This window comes from Chiloscyllium plagiosum, chromosome 10, assembly GCF_004010195.1.
Source record: "Chiloscyllium plagiosum isolate BGI_BamShark_2017 chromosome 10, ASM401019v2, whole genome shotgun sequence".
Classification (NCBI taxonomy): Eukaryota; Metazoa; Chordata; class Chondrichthyes; order Orectolobiformes; family Hemiscylliidae; genus Chiloscyllium; species Chiloscyllium plagiosum.
This window is the reverse complement of record NC_057719.1, coordinates 19,194,661-19,213,464: the sequence shown is the minus strand read 5'-3', so window position 1 is coordinate 19,213,464 and position 18,804 is coordinate 19,194,661. Positions and strand designations below refer to the sequence as shown.

Genomic DNA, 18,804 nt, shown 5'->3' with positions numbered 1-18,804 from the left:
CCTATCACCCTCACCTTAACCTCCTTCCACCTATCGCATTGCCAACACCCCTCCCCCATGTCCCTCCTCCCTACCTTTTATCTTAGCCTGCTTGGCACACCTTCCTCATTCCTGAAGAAGGGCTTATGCCCGAAACGTCGATTCTCCTGCTCCTTGGATGCTGCCTGACCTACTGTGCTTTTCCAGCAACACATTTTTCAGCTCTTATCTCCAGCATCTGCTGTCCTCACTTTCTCCTAGATTAATGCATGAGCACATCTTGATGGCCAGCACTGTTATAGATAAATTAAATGGTGGTTGGTCAACCAGAAATCGTTAGAATAATTGATTGACAGATGTGTGGATGAGGATTTCATCAATTGATGAGGTGATGCAAAAGTTACAAGAACAAAATGTTCATTGTACTTTTAACCCATTTCATTTTCTTGCTGCACATAACTTGTTTAAAAAACAGCATAGCCATAGTGCTGAAATGAGCAGAAAATCTATTGCCAAGAATGCCCCAATGTTGAGTGGTTAGCCTGGACATCTATGATGGGGCTTGAATTCTCTACCTTTTGGGGAGGCATGATACCAGTTGAACTAAACACTCATTTTATTGGAATGTGCTAATAAGGCAGAAGCACTAACTTTGTATTGTTGATGAACCAGGTAAATGTGGTAGTATTGAAAATATCTTCCACCTGGGCATAACTGATCAAACCTTTCTTCCAACCCTATAAAAGTAAGCGTTAGATACTGTGGTCTTAATGTGTTGAAGTATCTGAACTTTTTTTTTTGATGAACAAAAATTCCCTTTAAAGGAACTCATAACTTCTGTAGGATGTTTGAGATAGAAGATTGCTTTTATAGACTATATAATTGCCTTTATTGGTATCACTGTGGTAATGAGGGGGAAGACAATTATCCAAATTTCCCATTTCTGAAGGTTTATGCATTTACTAAACTGGATTGTGAAAGATTTACCACCAATCTGCCAGCACATGCTGTCTCGGCTCACATATACAGATGACCATTTGAATGTGACATGCAAGTGTCTTGCTAACGCTTGCTTACAAAGCCTCCCGGGAAATCGAAAAGGGAATAGTAACTGTTAAGTGAAAAATGAGAATTTCTGAAGTAGTGTGAAATCTTGATTAAAGGTTTACTTTTGAGATTACAGTTTTTAATCTCTGGTTGTATATGTCTGTAATTGTTCTACAGTAGAACAAAGTGATGGATTAAATAGCACTTTGAAAATTTTATAACTCTTGGTTGACCTGCTACCTCATGATTTTGATGACATATGGTAATATCAGTGTCTGAATGCTACTAATCAGAGCTGCAGACAGGCAGGGGAGGATGTACCTCGTACACTTAATCAGTGTAGTTTACATATGGAACTTGCCGCTCGGGATCTGCCCTGTGCCAGCTGAGGGTTATGTGCCCACTGCAGTTATTGTGTGTAATTATCAAACCAATCTGTTCAGCGCAGCAGGGTTTAGATGGTAATGATGAGGCAGAGATGAAGGGAAGAGATGCACACTACTCTTTGGTGGCTGTGAATCCTAGCTGTTGATTCATTACTGCACATCGAAAGGAAAACTCTTAGCAACCTGCTGTTACATTTTCAATGTAAAATCAGCCATTGCAGATATGAGCCATTGTGGCCTGTTGATTACATCTAGCAGCTATTGGCCAAGATGGTAGTGCACAAAACAACGACATAAGCCCTTAAAACAAGAGAAAAAAAGCCAAATTTCATTAACAGCTACACAAAATCCTTTTTTCCATAAGCAGTTGGGAAGCTGTAACATCTTCATAAATAAAATGCAATATTAAGTAGCAGTCAGCATGTTAAAATAATTACTGTGATTAGAGTATAGGCTAGTTGTTGCTAAACATTTTAAAATTTGTTCAGAATTATGATGAAATGATGAAATAGAATGTAGAATTTCCTGGACAATATCCAACATCTAAAATGGAAATTGAAGAATCTCAACAATTTGTTGAAACATGGAAGAGAATTAGCTATATTCAGTTTCTTGATTTCTTGGGCCAGCTTGTATGAATAGTGATCCTTGTACTGATTCTTTGGCTGAGTTTGCCATTTGGCTATGGGAAAACAATTAGCTAAACAATGATCTGCCATAGTATTTGACTAATTGCAGCTTAAATCTTGTCTTTATTCTTTTTATTGTCTGCTTATCTAGGCTGTTGTCCAAAGCTTATAGAGCAAATATGAGGATTTTTTTAAAAACAAGTAACTTGGATTATCACTTGTATCTGTTACTACTGCACAATTGTTGGGATGTCAAAGACTTTTGTTGCCTCGGGCAGTTTCAAATGGGTACACATTCGCGTATATGTTTATTTTGTTCTAAATATTTCTTTAATCAACAAATTAGACTATGCAGTAGGCACTGTGAAATGTGCTAATATTCCTATGGTATTTGTCATTTAACTAACTGCTTGCTATCTTATAGATGGTTGTTAAACATTGATTATGTAAACTTTATTACTGAATATTTTGACTTTTAATTAAGCAATGAAAGTTGTGTCAATTTGCATTTTATTTAAACTGGCTATCTACACATCCATGAATAATCAATTATATTAGTTTTCCAATGGTAATAATTAAATCAAAATTTTATAATGAACTTGAGGTAAAATTATTCTTTTGCCTCATGGTGTTATCTCATGCCAAGACAATGTGTTTTAAGCAATGTTTTAAATTTGTGTAGTGCCTTCAGTGTAGAAAAAAAGTCAATAAAGAACTTCAGTTTGTAATCTGAAAAAGGATGCTGGGTTAGATGAAGAAAAGATTGAGTGGCAACGAAAAACTTAGCTGAATTGATGGCTCTAATTAAATGTCCTAAGTAAGGAGAGAGAGGTTGATGGAATTTTTAAAGTAGTAAGTCTTGCCAGCTGAAGGCTTGCGATGGACAAAGTGAGTGCCTGCAGATGTACCACGAGTTTGAAGACTAGCATTTTGAGTTGAATTATGTTATTGTTTTTGAAGTAGGAAGGGCAGCACCATAAAGTGATTTTAATGTAAGGAGGAGAATTTTAAACAACTTTATACCTGCATGCTTGTATACAACTACAGAATGGAGCGCAGTCCTTTGAAGAAGTCTAGCTAGTAGTTCCATCAATGTAAGTTTCCATAATCTTTTATGTCTGGGTTGAACAGTTGCAATTTTCAATACTTAGTCTGATCTCTGTACTACTTAATTTTTAAAAAATACATGACTTAAGTAACCAAATATGTCCAATCTCTAAGTGCTTTTTCAGTTGCCACTTTGGCATTGAATTAAGTATCTTTTTAAACTATATGTATTTTGAAAATTATCTGCATTTCAATTAAATGAAATTTCAACTGACTTTCTAAATAATTAAGTTAAAAGAAAGTTGAGCATTTATTTTCAGCGTGTTGCTCTCTCCCTTTTCCACACTCCACTAGATGAATTAATAAATTTGGATGTATAAAGAAAATACTCTTGGCTGTTGGGTTGTTTGATTATAGAGTAATCCATCAGAAATCTGGAAATGGCTTCCTTTTCAGAATGTGTATTTATAAGATTGTGAAACAATCCGTTGTGTATCACACTGAATAATTTAGAGATGCTTATAGTGCTAGGTTGTTTTGCAATTAGTTAGCAAACCCAGAGTATACAACCTCTCCAACCTACTCCATCCATGGTGTCAGTGTATGATTTATTCATGGAGTGTCCTTCCACAATCTGATGTCCTTTTGTAGCAAATTCTATTATCTGTCCTAGAGTAACAAAGATGAGCTGTATTAAATATCTCTAAACCGGTTTGAAGATTTTATGTACCCTTGCATCAATCGTCTGACTTTAACACATTTTGAAAAAAACTGAAGCTACTTCATAAAAATGCAACCATACAGAAATGAGCATTGAAAGAGGAAACTGATAGCTTGTTCATTGCTAGGTTTTAAGGAACATAGTGGAAGTGTGATGATGAGTAATTTTGGGAGGGAATTCTCTTGTATGGAGACTAATTGGCTGCTGAAGGTTTTGCAGGGTGATGAAGAAAGGGCAAAGTGAGATTCCTGAACAACTTCAGACCTGGTGTGTGAAGCAATAAACAAAACCATTGCTGGTTATGATCGGCAAGGTAAGAGGAACAAAGGGATTGAACATTAGAGAACAAAATTTGAACAGAAATCAACTCTGCAATTATGGAATACAAAGTTGAGAAGGGTTTGTTTTGATCACCAGTAAAAATACTTGTAACTGTGACTGGGTTCATTTAAGTGCAGGTGGCATGGGCGGAAAGCTCTTCGAAGAAATTTGACTGTTGAGTTGCTGAACAGGTAGGTAAATAGGAAATAGCAATGTATCCAATTTCTTTTTAAAAGAAAGAGATCGCACAAAAACAGGTGGGTCAGCAGTTTACAGAGATGTGATGAAATTGCAAGGGCCAGTACTGAGGGAAAGGGACCTCTTAGAATGTAAGCTAGCGTAGGGAACCAGGAATGAAAGTTGATTTACTTTTATATTTTACATTGCAAGTTTTCTGTATATCGGTATTCTATTCAGTTAGCTTGAAATAGCTTTTGATATCATCTACAAAGCACTTGTTGCCATAAATTAGTCCTGACACCATATGCAGTAACTTTATTGTTCATTATCTTTCTGATGTTCATTCTGTTCACTGAATTGGGCATTCATTCATGAATGTGTCAGTTATGATGTATCAAGAGTTTTCATATAAAATGTCTTAAAATTGAAGTAACATTAACTGGTCCTGTTCAAAAAAGGAAACAATTTTTCCTAACTGTATTTCTGAGCTTTATATTTGGGCATATTTATTTGTTTGTTAGCTGGAGTGAAAGTCTGGTCAAAATACTTCCACGGTGTATCAGAATAAAAATTTGTACAGAGGCATGCACACATTGGATATTGCTTCTGGCAGGAAAAGAATATTCTTGAGATAAAGAATATTGAAAAAGGTGGCTTGAACAAAGATAAAGTTCAATGACCAACCAAATTTGGAGAACCTTATTAAAGATTGATATCTAAGATGACACTTTGTGAGTTGAGTTTTTGCTACAGGATTCATTTCATTATGATAAGGAGTTCAATGTTTTAGACACGAGATATGAAAACCCTGGTTGTTTTCTATTTGAAGTCATTAATGTTTTTGATTTCTGTCCATCTTGTGTTTGTGTGCGTCCAGCAACAAATTCATTTGAACATCCTATGTGGTACGCTTGGAAACATAAAGGTTCATCCAGTTACTCCTGCAAATAACCTGAATCACTGAAAAGAAACTTGCATTTATAAAGGGCTTTTAAGATCCCAAAGTGCTTTACAACCACTGAAGTACATTATTGAAGTGCAGCCAAATTCTGAAGTTGGAATTGCTGCAGCCAGTTTGCACACATCAATGCTCCACAAAGAATTGAGATAACCAAGTAATCTGTTAATAGTAGTTGCTGGAAAAGCTCAGCAGGTCTAGCAGCATCTGTGAAGAGAAATCAAGTTTAACGTTTCTGGTCTGGTGAATCTTGCTCAGAACTGGTCACCAGACCTGAAATGTTAACCTTGATTTCTGTTCACAGTTGCTGCCCGACCTGCTGAGCTTTTCCAGCAACTTATGTTTTTGTTTCAGATTGACAGTATCTGCAGTTCTTTTGGTTTTTAATCTGTTAATAGTGTAAGTTGGGGTCGAAGTATTAGCCAGGGCATGAGCGAAGAATCATCTTGCTCTTAAAAATTGTGCCACAAGATTGTTTATAGCCACGCGAGATGGCAGACTGCGCCACATTTCAAATATGGATCCAAATGATGGCCTCTTTTAGCCTGTGGTTACATTTATGCTCTTGAGTGCATGAGAACATTGCTGTTTCTTTTTTTTTACAACATGTTGCAGTGATTGCATCTGTTTCATCTAAAAATGTTGAAGGAGATGCCTTGAGACCACATCCAAGTTTGTTGCAGCAATTGCACTGAACCTGCTTATTTGAGATATTGTTGTGCTGAATTTTCTTTTGCATTTGTCTCCTCTGGTTAAAATTGTATAAATCAGTGCAGTTCAGTGTTCTACGAGTTATTAATTTTAAAACAATCCTAACCTCCAGCAAATGATGAGCAGTGATTTTGAGCCACTATTAAAAGTTCAGTTTATTCATGTTAGGTATAATGTTGCAGTTTTCTTTGGACTTTGTAAACAAATAGCCATGTGTGTTTTTAGTTCCAACCAAAATGCACCCTTTGGGGCTTATACCGAAACAGTGCAGTAAGAGTGCTGCTGTAGGTAAACATCAGGTGAGGTTATTCATAAGACACTTGATGCACTGATTACAATACAAAATAAAGAAAAATAAAAATGTGGTCTTTACAGTGATTATAAAGATGTCAAACTATAGCAATGAAGCAGATTTGTTGCATTTTATATTACTTGTATGAACTGAACGTCTGAGCAGTATTAAATGCTTGTCGGTGAAAATGCCTGAATTTGATACAAATCATTGTTTTGAAGAAGAATTTTTAGATAATCTAACGTACGCATGGTTGCCTTCACTCTTTGAACATAGACTATTCTCCACGACCAAGTTGCTTCTTGCAGCCTGCTAGATCAATTGGAACTTGATGTTTTCCACCTTACTGACTCATTGCTTTATTCAAAATTTTGATACCAAAATATGTACTGTTGCAGTGAGTCTAATGAGCTGCTGAATCCATGTCTTTGTTCCCATTACTTGAATATTCTCCCGGCTACTTCTCGACCTTTTCACGCTAGCTAAACTTGACCTTGTCTAAGAGTCTTTTGTCCGTATCCTAAGAAGCTCCAAGACCCATTCGTCTATCACCCATTTCTAGCTGATTTGCATTGGCTCCCTCCCAAGCAATACTTTAATTTTAACATTCTTATCCTTAGTTTTAAAGCCTTCCAAGATTTTGCCCTTCCATAATTCCATATCTTTCACCCTATTACTCTGATTTCTGCACGTCCCTCTTATAGAACCATAGAGATGTCCAACACAGAAACGGATCCTTCAATCCAACCCGTCCATGCCGACCAGATATCCCAACCCAATCCAGTCCCACCTGCCAGCACCTGGCCCATATCCCTCCAAACCCTCCCTATTCGTATACCCATCCAGATGCCTTTTAAATGTTGCAATTGTACCAGCTTCCACCATTTCCTCTGGCAACTCATTTCATGCAGGTACCATCCTCTACGTGAAAAAGTTGCCCCTTAGGTCTCTTTTTATATCTTTTTTCTTTCACCCTAAACCTATGCCCTCCAGTTCATAGGTTTCCCCCCACCCAGGGAAAATACTTTGTCTATTCATCCTATCCATTCCCCTCATAATTTTGTAAACCTCTATAAGGTCACCCCTCAGCTTCTGACGCTCCAGGGAAAACAGCCCAAGACTATTCAACCTCTCCCTATAGCTCAAATCATCCAACCTTGGCAACATCCTTGTAAATCTTTCCTGAACCCTTTCAAGTTTCACAACATCTTTACGATAGGAAGGAGACCAGAATTGCATGCAATATTCCAACAGTTGCCTAACTAATGCCCTGTACAGCTGTAACATGACCTCCCAACTCCTGTACTCAATACGCTGACCAATAAAGGAAGGCATACCAAATGCCACCTTCACTATCCTATCTACCTGCAACTCCACTTTCAAAGAGCGATGAACCTGCACTGCAAGGTCTCTTTGTTCAGCGACACTCCCTAGGACCTTACTGTTAAGTGTATAAGTCCTGCTAAGATTTGCTCTCTCAAAATGCAGCATCTCACATTTATCTGAATTAAACTCCATCTGCCACTTCTCAGCCCATTGACCCATCTGATCAAGATCCCTTTGTAATCTGAGGTAACATTCGCTGTCCATTACACCTCCAATTTTGTGTCATTTGCAAACTTACTAACTATACCTCATGCTCACATCCAAATCATTTATATAAATGATGAAAAGAATTGGACCTGGCACTGATCCTAGTGGCACTCCTTTGGTCACAGGCCTCCAGTTGAAAAACAACCCTTTTCCTTCTCCCTTTGAGCCAGTTCTGTATCCAAATGGCTAGTTCTCCCTGTATCCCATGAGATCTAACCATGCTAACCAGTCTCCCATGGGGAACCTTGTCAAACGCCTTATTGAAGTCCATATAGATGACATCTCTGCCCTCCTCAATCCTTTTTGTTACTTCTTCAAAAAACTCAATCAAGTTTGTGAGACATGATTTCCCATGCACAAAGCCATGTTGACTATCCCTTGCCTTTCCAAATAAATGTATATCTTGTTCCTCAGCATTGCCTCCAACATTTCTAGCCTGTGTATTCCTGAGTTTAATTGCTCCACAGTTGGTGAATTGTCTTCTTGAATTCCAATCATAAACATCTCCAATTCTGCTGTGTTCTCTCCTCAACTTCCCTCTGTGATCAAGCATTTGTTTTCTGCACTAAAATCTCCATTGGTGGCTCAGTAAAAAAAAAATTATTTTCAAAAGGTAAAGTCACCATGGTCTTGCCAAACTATACTGCTGCGGTCTCGTTAAGTTTGTGTTTGCCCACATCTGAACGTGGGTCAGCTGCTCTTCTTGCCAGATTTCCAGCCATTTTGCTCAGGAAGCTGGTAATGTGGCCCAGCAATTAAAATTGGTCAGGTCTGCTTGGTGCTACTCAAATACATGATTTTCTCATTGTGTTCCCACTCTGGGACTAAAACCAAGCTCTTAATGTCAAAGCCAATAGGTTTGAGAGAATGAAAACATGGTTTAGCGATCTACTGTAACCTTTCTCAATCTAACCAGATCATTTAAAGCTTTTGTTTGGAATTAAAATCCTGCTACAAAACTGTGTGACTCGTTTTCTTAACAATCTAATTATTTAACGTAATGGACTACTAGGCTCTAGTGCTGTGGTGGTGTCCCTATCTCTCGATATCAGGAGTCCTAGCTTCAGGTCTGACCAGCACTTGAGGTGTGTAATAATATCTCTGAACAGGTTAAGTAGAAAATGTTGCATATCATTAGCCTCCATCACATCTTAGTCAAGTGTAGCTTTACTCCTGGTGTGTAAAGCTGTTTTTAATCTACCCATCAGTGTGCTTATCACTTTGTATATCATCATGAACCTCCTATAGCAGGAGAGCTTTGATCTATTGAGTTGAATTTGAAAATCAATGTGATATGCTTTGGAAGTTTTATTAATGTATGTTCGAATTAAACTTTGAGTACTGTAGCTGCTTTTGTTAGGAGTAAGTGTAAGAGCTTTCTTATTAAGACTTCAGTTTGGCGTAAGCTCCAGCTCTTTTGATGTCACAACACTACCCAAGATTCCATCTTGTGTTACTGCTTTCAAACTTTTGAGCCCCTGTACTAATTTTCTAGAAACTAGCTCATCCACAGATCACTCGGTTTGTCTGAGCGTTGTCTAATTAATTTAATGTCATAAAGACAGTGACTAAAATTTTGCTGACAATGATTGATCTCCAGCAATATCTTTCTTTTTTTTTAAAGAAACGATGTGCTTCAAAGACTGTTGATCATGAAGGCAATGCCTCTGATTCTGAGTTAAAGGGTGGAAAAAGAATGCGAAAATCTCCAAGAGGTAAGAACACAATAAAACTGGGGTGTTGAGGCAGTCAAGACCCTTTTGAATTGTCAGCTGGACATGTCAGTTAACATCTAAATCTTGGTAGCAAAAGTTAGGACTGCAGATGCTGGAAACCACAGTTTTTAGATCAGAGTGGTGCTGGAAAAGCACAGCAGGTCATGCAGCATCCGAGGAGCAGGGAAATCGACATTTCGGGTAAAAGCCCTTCATCATTCCTGATGAAGGGCCTTTGTCCGAAAAGTCGATTTTCCTGCTCCTCAGATGCTGCCTGACCTGCTGTGCTTTTCCAGCACCACTCTGATCTAAACGTCTAAATCTTGGTCCCTTATGACATTTGGTAAAAAATAGCCCCTACAAATCCAGCATAATGTTCTGTCTTTTTCCCGTAGTTTTTGTTAACGATGCTTTTAATGCAACAAAAAATAAAACACAGTTGAAGAGGAAACTTTTTGTCCCCAGTTTAAACTGCAAGGTTAGTTTGGGGAAACTGTGATCGTTGTCCCTGGAGCCCAACACATTGCGGACTGATCTGATAGAGCTGTACAAGATTGTTGGCTTTAGATGGGTAAGAAGTAGACAAAAAGCTGAGTCAACGTTAAAGAACACACATTAAAGATTTTTGGCAAGAGATACAGGGGTGTATAGGAAAAAACTTTATTTGCATAGGGATTGGTAATGATCTTGCGACCTAGGAAACTGTTGGAATTGGAAACCATGAATACTTTCACATGGAATGGAGTTTGGCTACAGAGGGATTTACTTATGAGTTGAATAGCCTGTATGCATTGGATTTCAGGAGAATGAGAGGTGACCTTACTGAAACGAGGTTCTTGGGGGAATCAATAGGATAGATGCAGGAGGGGTTGTTTCTCCTTGTAGGTGTATTTAGAACCAGAGTATCAAAGTGAAGAGTCTACTATTTAAGTCAGATAAGAAGTAGATTTTTACTTGATAAATACATGGAATTCTTGACCGTAAAGGTCTGTCAAGGCTGGGCTATTAAGTATATTCAAGGCTAAGATTGACAGATTTCTAATTCATAATGGAATTGAGAGTTGATAGGAAAGTGGAGGGGACTCAGGTTGAATGGCTACTTCTGCTCTGCATCTGATGGTAATTGAGAGAAATAACAGGTACAGGTACCATGTAATTGGAGTAGAACAATGGAGCTGATTTGAATCTGAGGTGTGGGAGCTGGGATAGAAATTTGCATGGATTCCAGGCCAGGTGACCACCTACTGTGTCATCATAGATATATAAGCATAGACTGGCTGACTATATAGACTGTAACTTGCAATGTACATAAATATGTAATTTGATTTCTTGCTGTTCAGTAAATTCTTCCATGTCCAAATTAAAATCTTAAGTTTTTGATGCTTATTATTTTCTTTGTTTTAAGAGTGATTTTTCTAAGTTTTTACAGTTACCACCTGTGGAAAATCTGACATTGTTGCAGTAAACAAAACTTAAGGAGACTGTACAAAATTTAATAAACATGTGGAGATTCCATCTATGCATTTTCTCAGGTTCATGTTGAATTTAATAATCCTTGTGGTTCATTGAAGTTTGCATATTTAATGTGTGGTACTTAGAAGTTGAGGATTTGAAAGGTTTTTAAAGCTTATAGTAAGCCATCACAAAATTTAAGAATACCGTGCAGACATATTGCTGAGTTGTCTGTTAATGGCAGATGTGAAGCAATAGACAATTGAAGGGCTTTTTACAATGGGGATGTACTCTTCTATATTAAAAAAGTTAAAGTATATAGCTGGTGAATTAATCTACAGAACTGTAAAACCAAACATTACACTTAAACCAAACTGAAAACCATGCATTGTATTCTTTATATTCTGCAGAATGACAAACTGTCATCAAGAGCTAGGTAAGGTTCTAAAAAGTGCAAGTTTCATTCTCTCAATTAGAATTTCCATTCAGAGGAGAATTTCTTTATTGTTTTTGCCTTTGAGCTGCACTAATATTCATTAGTAATTGAAAGAAAGAAGAATAATGAGCTGGATTTTGAGGTTGACATGAATCAATAGCACTTGCTGCTGACCACAAAACACGCTGCATACAAAAATCTGTCTTACCTTATGCCCCAACTTAAGTTTTAACCTGGTCCCAAGTCATACAGACCCCAACACTTTCAGAAAGGTAATCCTATCAAGCACACTAAGCAACCGGTCACATTGAAATGTTCTCAGAGCAAACCAGGAAGTGAAAAACACTGAAATCTTCCACTTATTTTTAAATATTATAGCTAGCTAACAAATGTTTTAAACATTCAAATGGAATTGATTTGCAGCTAACTTTAAATGTGAACTTTAAAAGAATTATGTATTTAGTTTGCCATTACTAAATGAGGGGCTGAATGGAGGGAACGGGAGGAGGTCTGAATAGTGCATTCTTTGGGGAAACACAGGATTACTGACAGCAATTTCAGGATTTCAAATTTAACTCCCCCTGGTGTACTTCAGAAATTGCTGCCAGTTAGAGGATTGGTAATAGCATTGGCAGTTTTGTTTCAAAATCAGGGCCAGTGTCCTTGGCAAGTTTCAGGTTCGGGGCTGATATTTAGTGATGGTTTAAGTTTTGACAAATGAAGAAACCAACCTTCATATATTCTGTAAATGTTTATGTCGCCAATTTATTTTTCTTTTCATCTTGTTGATTTTAGTTGGTGATGTTTGCTTTTTTTTGTCTTTAATTAGTAGCTTCTCTTTAATTTTCAACTGTTCCTGTTACCTCGGTTGTTTTGTTGTGCAAAGTGAGAGAGCAGCAACAAAATAACTGTCTTTGAAAAATCTACAGAAATATTTGTCTCTTTAGTAAGATGTGATGTCTTTCTATTTAAAGCCAAGAAGTCGGAAGCAAGAAGGAATTTGAAGAAAGTAGAGATGGTTGAAATGGGCACTCAAACTTCTCCCTCAGTTTTGACAGGCCATGGGAAAAGAAAACACCTAAGTAAATGTTAAAAAAAAGCAATCTTATTATGATTGTCCTCTGCTTTACTTTTTATTAAAGTCTGATTCTTTACAATGAAGTTGTTCTGAAAATTAGTTTTTTTTAAGAAAAAGATCTCATTTTTATGTTGACTTTTATGTGTTGTGCTTTGCGTTGCTGAAATAAAAATTGAAACATTTTTAAAGTTTGATTTTCTTTATACACAATCCAGGAGTAAGTTATTGATACCTTTCTGCTGCTTTTCTGTTAACTAAATTAACACATTAATGTACAATATCTTGAAGTTTCAACATGTAAAATTGCAAGTCCTGAGAAATATTAGAAGTGAAAGAAGCAAGTTTTGCTAGATGGACAAATGGGGTGTCCCCCTGTGCTTTGCACGAAAGAATATTAGCTACTCATGCTCATGATTTCCCAGGATATCAGGCAATGATTTAGCATGTCACTGGATACCAGGTTATTTTATCTGATAAAATCTAGAAGATTTCATTATACCTTTATTTATAGTTTGTAGCTTGGAGTTTACTGTGAACATGTTATTTTTAAAGAAGAAATATATTGTAAACTTAAATTTGAATTATTAGTGATATGAATATGTAAACATATTTTCCTTACATTCTGATCACTTAAGAATATGACTTATTCAGCTTTTGTAAAAAGTAACTGGTTAAATGTTCTACACAAAATAAAGAACCTTCCTATGAAAATTTGTGCCAGGCAGGCTATATTGTGTATCCTATTTACTGATTATCTTGTGTTTTAGTGTAAATGACCATAAAGACCTTATGATGTCGGAGCTGAAGGAGGCTGCTCCACCATTCAATGAGATTGTGGCTGATTTTAAGAATCCTGAACTCCACTTTTGCCCCTTGTCTTCATGGCATGTGGTTTCCTTACTGTTTTTAAAAATGTGTCCATCTCTGCCCTAAATACATGAAATAAAATTAACTGGTACAGTTTTCAGTGGTTAAACCATTTCACAGATTGACATTTGTTTTGAGAACTACTTGATTTGTAGATTACCTGGAACAGGCACCAAGCCTGAATTATTGTAGTGTAGACAATGACTGCATTGTAATGACTTAGAGTTTTGTGTACTCTACAAAGCTTTTAAACACTGTAGAAATCTGAGCACGAGTATTATTGCAACTCTTGACAAACCCAAGAATTCTAAGTACTCTATTTTATAGAAGAATATTATCATAAAAACTTGTTTCTGAAATCACTGAACTCTTGAAAGCAGCACCTTTTGCAAGTCTGAAGATGAATTCATTGTGATGACATCCAGTTTCTCAGCACTTCTCTGCAATATGCAGTATTACTTACCTTGATGCCAGTTATTCTCCCTTGTTTCCTTACCTTGACAATTAGAGATTTATTACTTGAAAGGAATAAAGTTTGTACTGTGTTCTTATTAAATAAGGTGAAGATAAGAATTGATCTTTATTCTTCTGGTGAAGGAAATTTTGCACATCATCCCAAGATTTGACAATCAAAGGAGACTCATTGATATTTTGTTCACATACAAGCACATTTTGTGCAGTTTCTAATCTCTGTGCCCAGGCGTGGAATTCTGTATTGATATTTATTGCAGGAGCAATACTGTTGTTTAGAGAACTCATCTCTTTACCTGCACTTGAAAATGAAGAATTGTACTTTGTGGTTCCCTGAAACATTCTAATTTTTGATAAGGTTAATTCTAAAAGTGCGTTGAAAGTTGTCAGTTCTCAGTTTGATATTTGTTCATTGGCTCAAATGAAGACAACTATACTTCAATAATAGAGATCCTTTTGGCATCATACCTACTGTAAGCAGAGATTTTTTTTCTTGAAAAGACCTACCTTTGGAGGAAAAAAGAACATACAATTTTGATTAAGAGCACACAAGAAATGTTCCGTTCACTTACCTTCTTCCACTCCCAACCTTTTACTCGAGGGTGTTATTGCATTGATGCAAAAGTGGTCTGAGACTGGTGTGAGTGTGTCATAAGTGACAGGGATTTCATGTGCTTTTGCCTAGATTATTTTGTTGCTTCCCTTTCTTGCATCCAAATGTCCTGGTGATATATGTCGATAGAAAGAAGCAATTAGCAAAGTAGACATGAACTACTGAGAGGGCTGGAGATGTGAAAAATTGTTAGAGCAACTCAACAGGTCTGTTTGGAGAGATAAATATTTATCATTCCAAGACCAATGTGACTCCTCCCTTTAAAGGGGTTTTAAAAAATGGGATTTCTTTAATGCTGCAGAAAAAGGGGATGGCAAAGGATGTAGAACAGATGGTATGGGTGCCTCAATGAAAGTCAAAGGGAGTGCTAATGGTAGTAGAGAATGACTATTAGTGATGAGTTAGTGTTGCTGGTGGGTGTCAATAGCAGAAAATAAGTCTGCTCTACTAACAGCAAACATTTCAGTAAGAACAGAGGAGGAGAGTTGTAATCAAAGTAGAGGATGTTTGTAGGCTGAAGTTGTTGAACGCTTGATTCCTGAAGGCTATAAAATGCCTTCAGGAATCAAGAAGGAAAGAGAATCAAGGAGAAAATTAGTTGCTGTTCATCCAGCAGGCATTGAACTTTGCTGGAACATTGCAGCTGGCCATTGCAGATGTTGGCCTAAGCACATACTGATGCATTGAAATGGTAAAAGACAGCAAAGTCAGGATTGTTTTTTGCAGACAGAGCAAAGATGTTCAACAAAGCAATCACCTAGTCAGCATTTGGTCTCAAAGTACACAAGATCACAATGTGACCAGCAGATGCATTAGACTGGATTGAAAAGTATACAAGTTTTGGTTTTAAACTGAGGAATGAGGTGGTAAAGGGACTAGTATTACATCTGTGCCTAGAAAGGAAGGTGCTGGTTCGGGAGTGTGGGAGGTTGTTGAGGTTATGGAAATGATCTAAAGAACCACAATGTCATGCAGGGGATGGTCCTTGCTGAATGCTGATGAGATTGGATGATGTGTTGATGACATCTTGCTGAAGGTGATTGAAATGAAAGTGGGTGACCTCTTGAGGAGGCAGGATACACTTGCAAATGAGGACAAGGAGGACCTTATTGTTATCATTGTTCCACATGGGATGGGGAAGGGGTGAAGATTGAAGTGCGGGAAATGGGTCAGATTTACTGAGCACTGGTGGGAATTTGTCCTTTTGAGCATAAAGGAACGCGCATGAAAATCACTCCTGTGGAAAGTGGCACCATTAGAAAAGCTGTGTTGGAAACCAAAAAATTGGGAAATTGGAATGGTTTCCTTACAAGAAGTAGGGTGTGAGGAAGTGTATGCGAAAGTGAGGACTGCAGATGCTGGAGATCGGAGTCCAGATTAAAGTGGTGCTGGAAAAACACAGCAGCTCAGGCAGCATCCGAGGAGCAGGAAAATCGATGTTTCGGGCAAAAGCCCTTCATCAGGAATGAGGCAGGGAGCCTCTGGCATAGAGAGATAAATGGGAGGGGGTGGGGCTGGGGAGAAGGTAGCTAAGATGGTTGGAGGTGGGGATGAAGGTGATAGGTCGGAGAGGAGGATGGAGTGGATAGGTGGGAAGGAAGATTGGCAGGATAGGTCATGAGGATGGTGCTGAGCTGGCAGGTTGGATCTGGGGTAAGGTGGGGGGAGGGGAAATGAAACTGGTGAAGTCTACATTGATGCCCTGGGGTTGAAGTGTTCTGAAGTGGAAGATGAGGTGTTCTTCCTCCAGGCATCAGGCGGTGATGGAGGAGGCCCAGAACCTGCATGTCCTCAGCAGAGTGGGGGGAGGGGAGTTGAAATGTTTGGGCCCGGGGTGGTGGGGTTGATTGGTGCGGGTGTCCCAGGATGTTCCCTAAAGCACTCTGCGAGAAGGTGTCCAGTCTGCCCAATGTGAAGGAGACCGCACAGGAAGCATCGGTTACAATAAGTGACATTGGTGGATGTGCAGGTGAAACTTTGGATGTGGAAAGCTCCTTTGGGGCCTTGGCTGGAGGTGTGGGCACAGGTTTTGCAATCCCTGCGGTGGCAGGGAAAGTGCCAAGAGGGGAGGGTGGGTTGTTGTGGGCGTTGACCTAACCAGGTAGTTACGGAGGGAATGGTCTTTGCGGAAAGTGGATAAGGGTGGGGAGGGAAATATATCCCTGGTGGTGGAGTCCAGTTGTAGGTGGCGGAAATGTCGGCACATGATGCGGTTTATGCCGAGGTTGGTGGGGTGGAGGGTGAGTACCAGGGGGGCTCTGTCCTTGTTGTGGTTATTGGGGTGGGGCGGAGGTGCAGGGATGTGGATGAGATGCATTGGAGGGCATCTTCAAACACGTGGCAACGGAAATTATGGTCTTTAAAGAAGGAGGCCATCGACAGGGAAAATAGGAGTGGGTTAGTCTGTAATTAGTCCATTACCCAAAAATGGAAACTGTGAAGCCAACAAAGTGAAGAGTTAAAGATGGAGGTGTGAGATGCATGGACTTTGGAAGCAGATTTGATTAATTTTTCCAAATCTGGGTGAGTGCAGAAAGTTACACTGGTGCATTGGAGGAAGTTGTGGGAGGGAACTGGAGCAGGACTGGAATATGGATTGCACCACATAGCCCACAAAGAGACAATCAGGCAAGTACCACAGCCAGGGCACTTCTTTACTTTGAGATGACTTAAAGTAGAAATTGATCAAAAATTGTGAATAAGCAAAGCAGAGGAAAGTGATAGTAAGTGGGGAATGTTCAGACTTTCTTTCAAGGAAGCAGCAGAGAGCATATGCCATTATGATGGATGGAGGTGATTTAGCTAGAAATTGTAGAACTGATGTAAACAGTCAGAAGAATCGTGAAAGTAGTTAAGAAGAGACTCTGAAGAGGAGAAAAAAATAGCCACACTACGAGGAAGTGATGTCTGCCAGGACAGCGGGGAATTATGAGGTGGAAAACTTTGCAGAACTGATGAGGTCCATGCCTGTCCTCTGTAAAAGTAAATTGAAATCATATGCAGTAAGACAGAGCTGGGATCAGACACCGAGAAATCTCTACACTACTATATTTAGCACTCCATTTGCCTTTGGCTTTGAATCATCTTAAGCATCTGTTCACTTGTTACCTCCTCCCTTTTTCTACAACATAAAGTCCAATTGTGGACTGAATAAAAGATTTGTTTTTTTTTCTGGTTTAATTAGGGCATGATGATCGGCATGGGCTTGGAGGACCAAAGGGCCCGTTCCTCTGCTGTACTTCCCTTTGTTCATCACTCTTCTTTGGAACTGGAGTGTGCAGGAAGAGTCTTATTGAAGTCAATATTAATTCTCATTTTATACAGAAGCATCATACTTAAATAAAATTTAATAAGATGTGAGGGAAAGCGCTAGTTTAGTATGCACATTGAGATTGTCATTGTTTACTCAGTATACTTTGCTTACAGCCTCTTCTATTGTGTGCTGTAGAATGCATTGAATAAAATGTTTTGAGTCATAGCCTAGTTGTCTAGCTGTTTCTAGCCTCATCTGCATGCGTGGATTTGTGATTAACATAGTATTGCTATATACAAAAAGTTGAGCCTAAATTTTGTTAGGTTTCTTTGTGAACTAATTGGCTTGTGTGTGTTTACAAGCAAATACTAATAGGGTCGTCTTTAGTAAGGGCAGGCATCACAAAAAGTTTGAGTGATAAACTCAACTTGTACTCTCTCCATGATAAATTCTTTCATCTCCAAAGCAGCATTCCTTATTTTTTTTTTCCCCACCCCTGTACATAATTAGTTTGTCTGAAGCTAACTGGTCCAAAAATCATTTTACTAAGTCTTATTAAAATGCTCGGTCTTATACTAATATGTCTCCTAATTACCACTTTCCCCATTTGCTACATCTGCGGTACAGCTGATTCTGTTATTCTTTGCTTCTAATTCTAAAACAGATTTATGTTCGAATGGGCCAACTCCCTCCCCTTCCTGGACCTCTCCATCTCCATCAGTGACGACCGACTTGACACTGACATCTTCTACAAACCCACCGACTCCCACAGCTACCTGGATTACACCTCTTCCCACCCTACCTCTTGCAAAAATGCCATCCCGTATTCCCAATTCCTCCGCCTCCGCCGTATCTGCTCCGAGCGGTTCCACCATAGAACACACCAGATGGCCTCCTTCTTTAGAGACCGCAATTTCCCTTCCCACGTGGTCAAAGATGCCCTCCAACGCATCTCATCCACATCCCACACCTCCGCCCTCAGACCCAACCCCTCCAACCGCAACAAGGACAGAACGCCCCTAGTGCTCACCTTCCACCCTACCAACCTTCGCAAA

General features: G+C 38.7%; 1 protein-coding gene across 2 annotated transcripts in view; it reads left to right on the top strand.

The window, feature by feature from the left end:
• Window positions 1-12,728, top strand: part of vrk1 (VRK serine/threonine kinase 1) — a 78,329-nt gene extending 65,601 nt beyond the window's left edge. For both annotated transcript variants that reach the window (XM_043697153.1, XM_043697154.1), the window contains 2 exons: window positions 9,489-9,579; window positions 12,442-12,728. In XM_043697153.1, coding sequence (XP_043553088.1) covers window positions 9,489-9,579; window positions 12,442-12,560 — 210 coding nt within the window. In that variant the 3' untranslated portion in view covers window positions 12,561-12,728. The remainder of the gene's footprint in view (window positions 1-9,488; window positions 9,580-12,441) is intronic.
• Window positions 12,729-18,804: the final 6,076 nt, after the last annotated feature.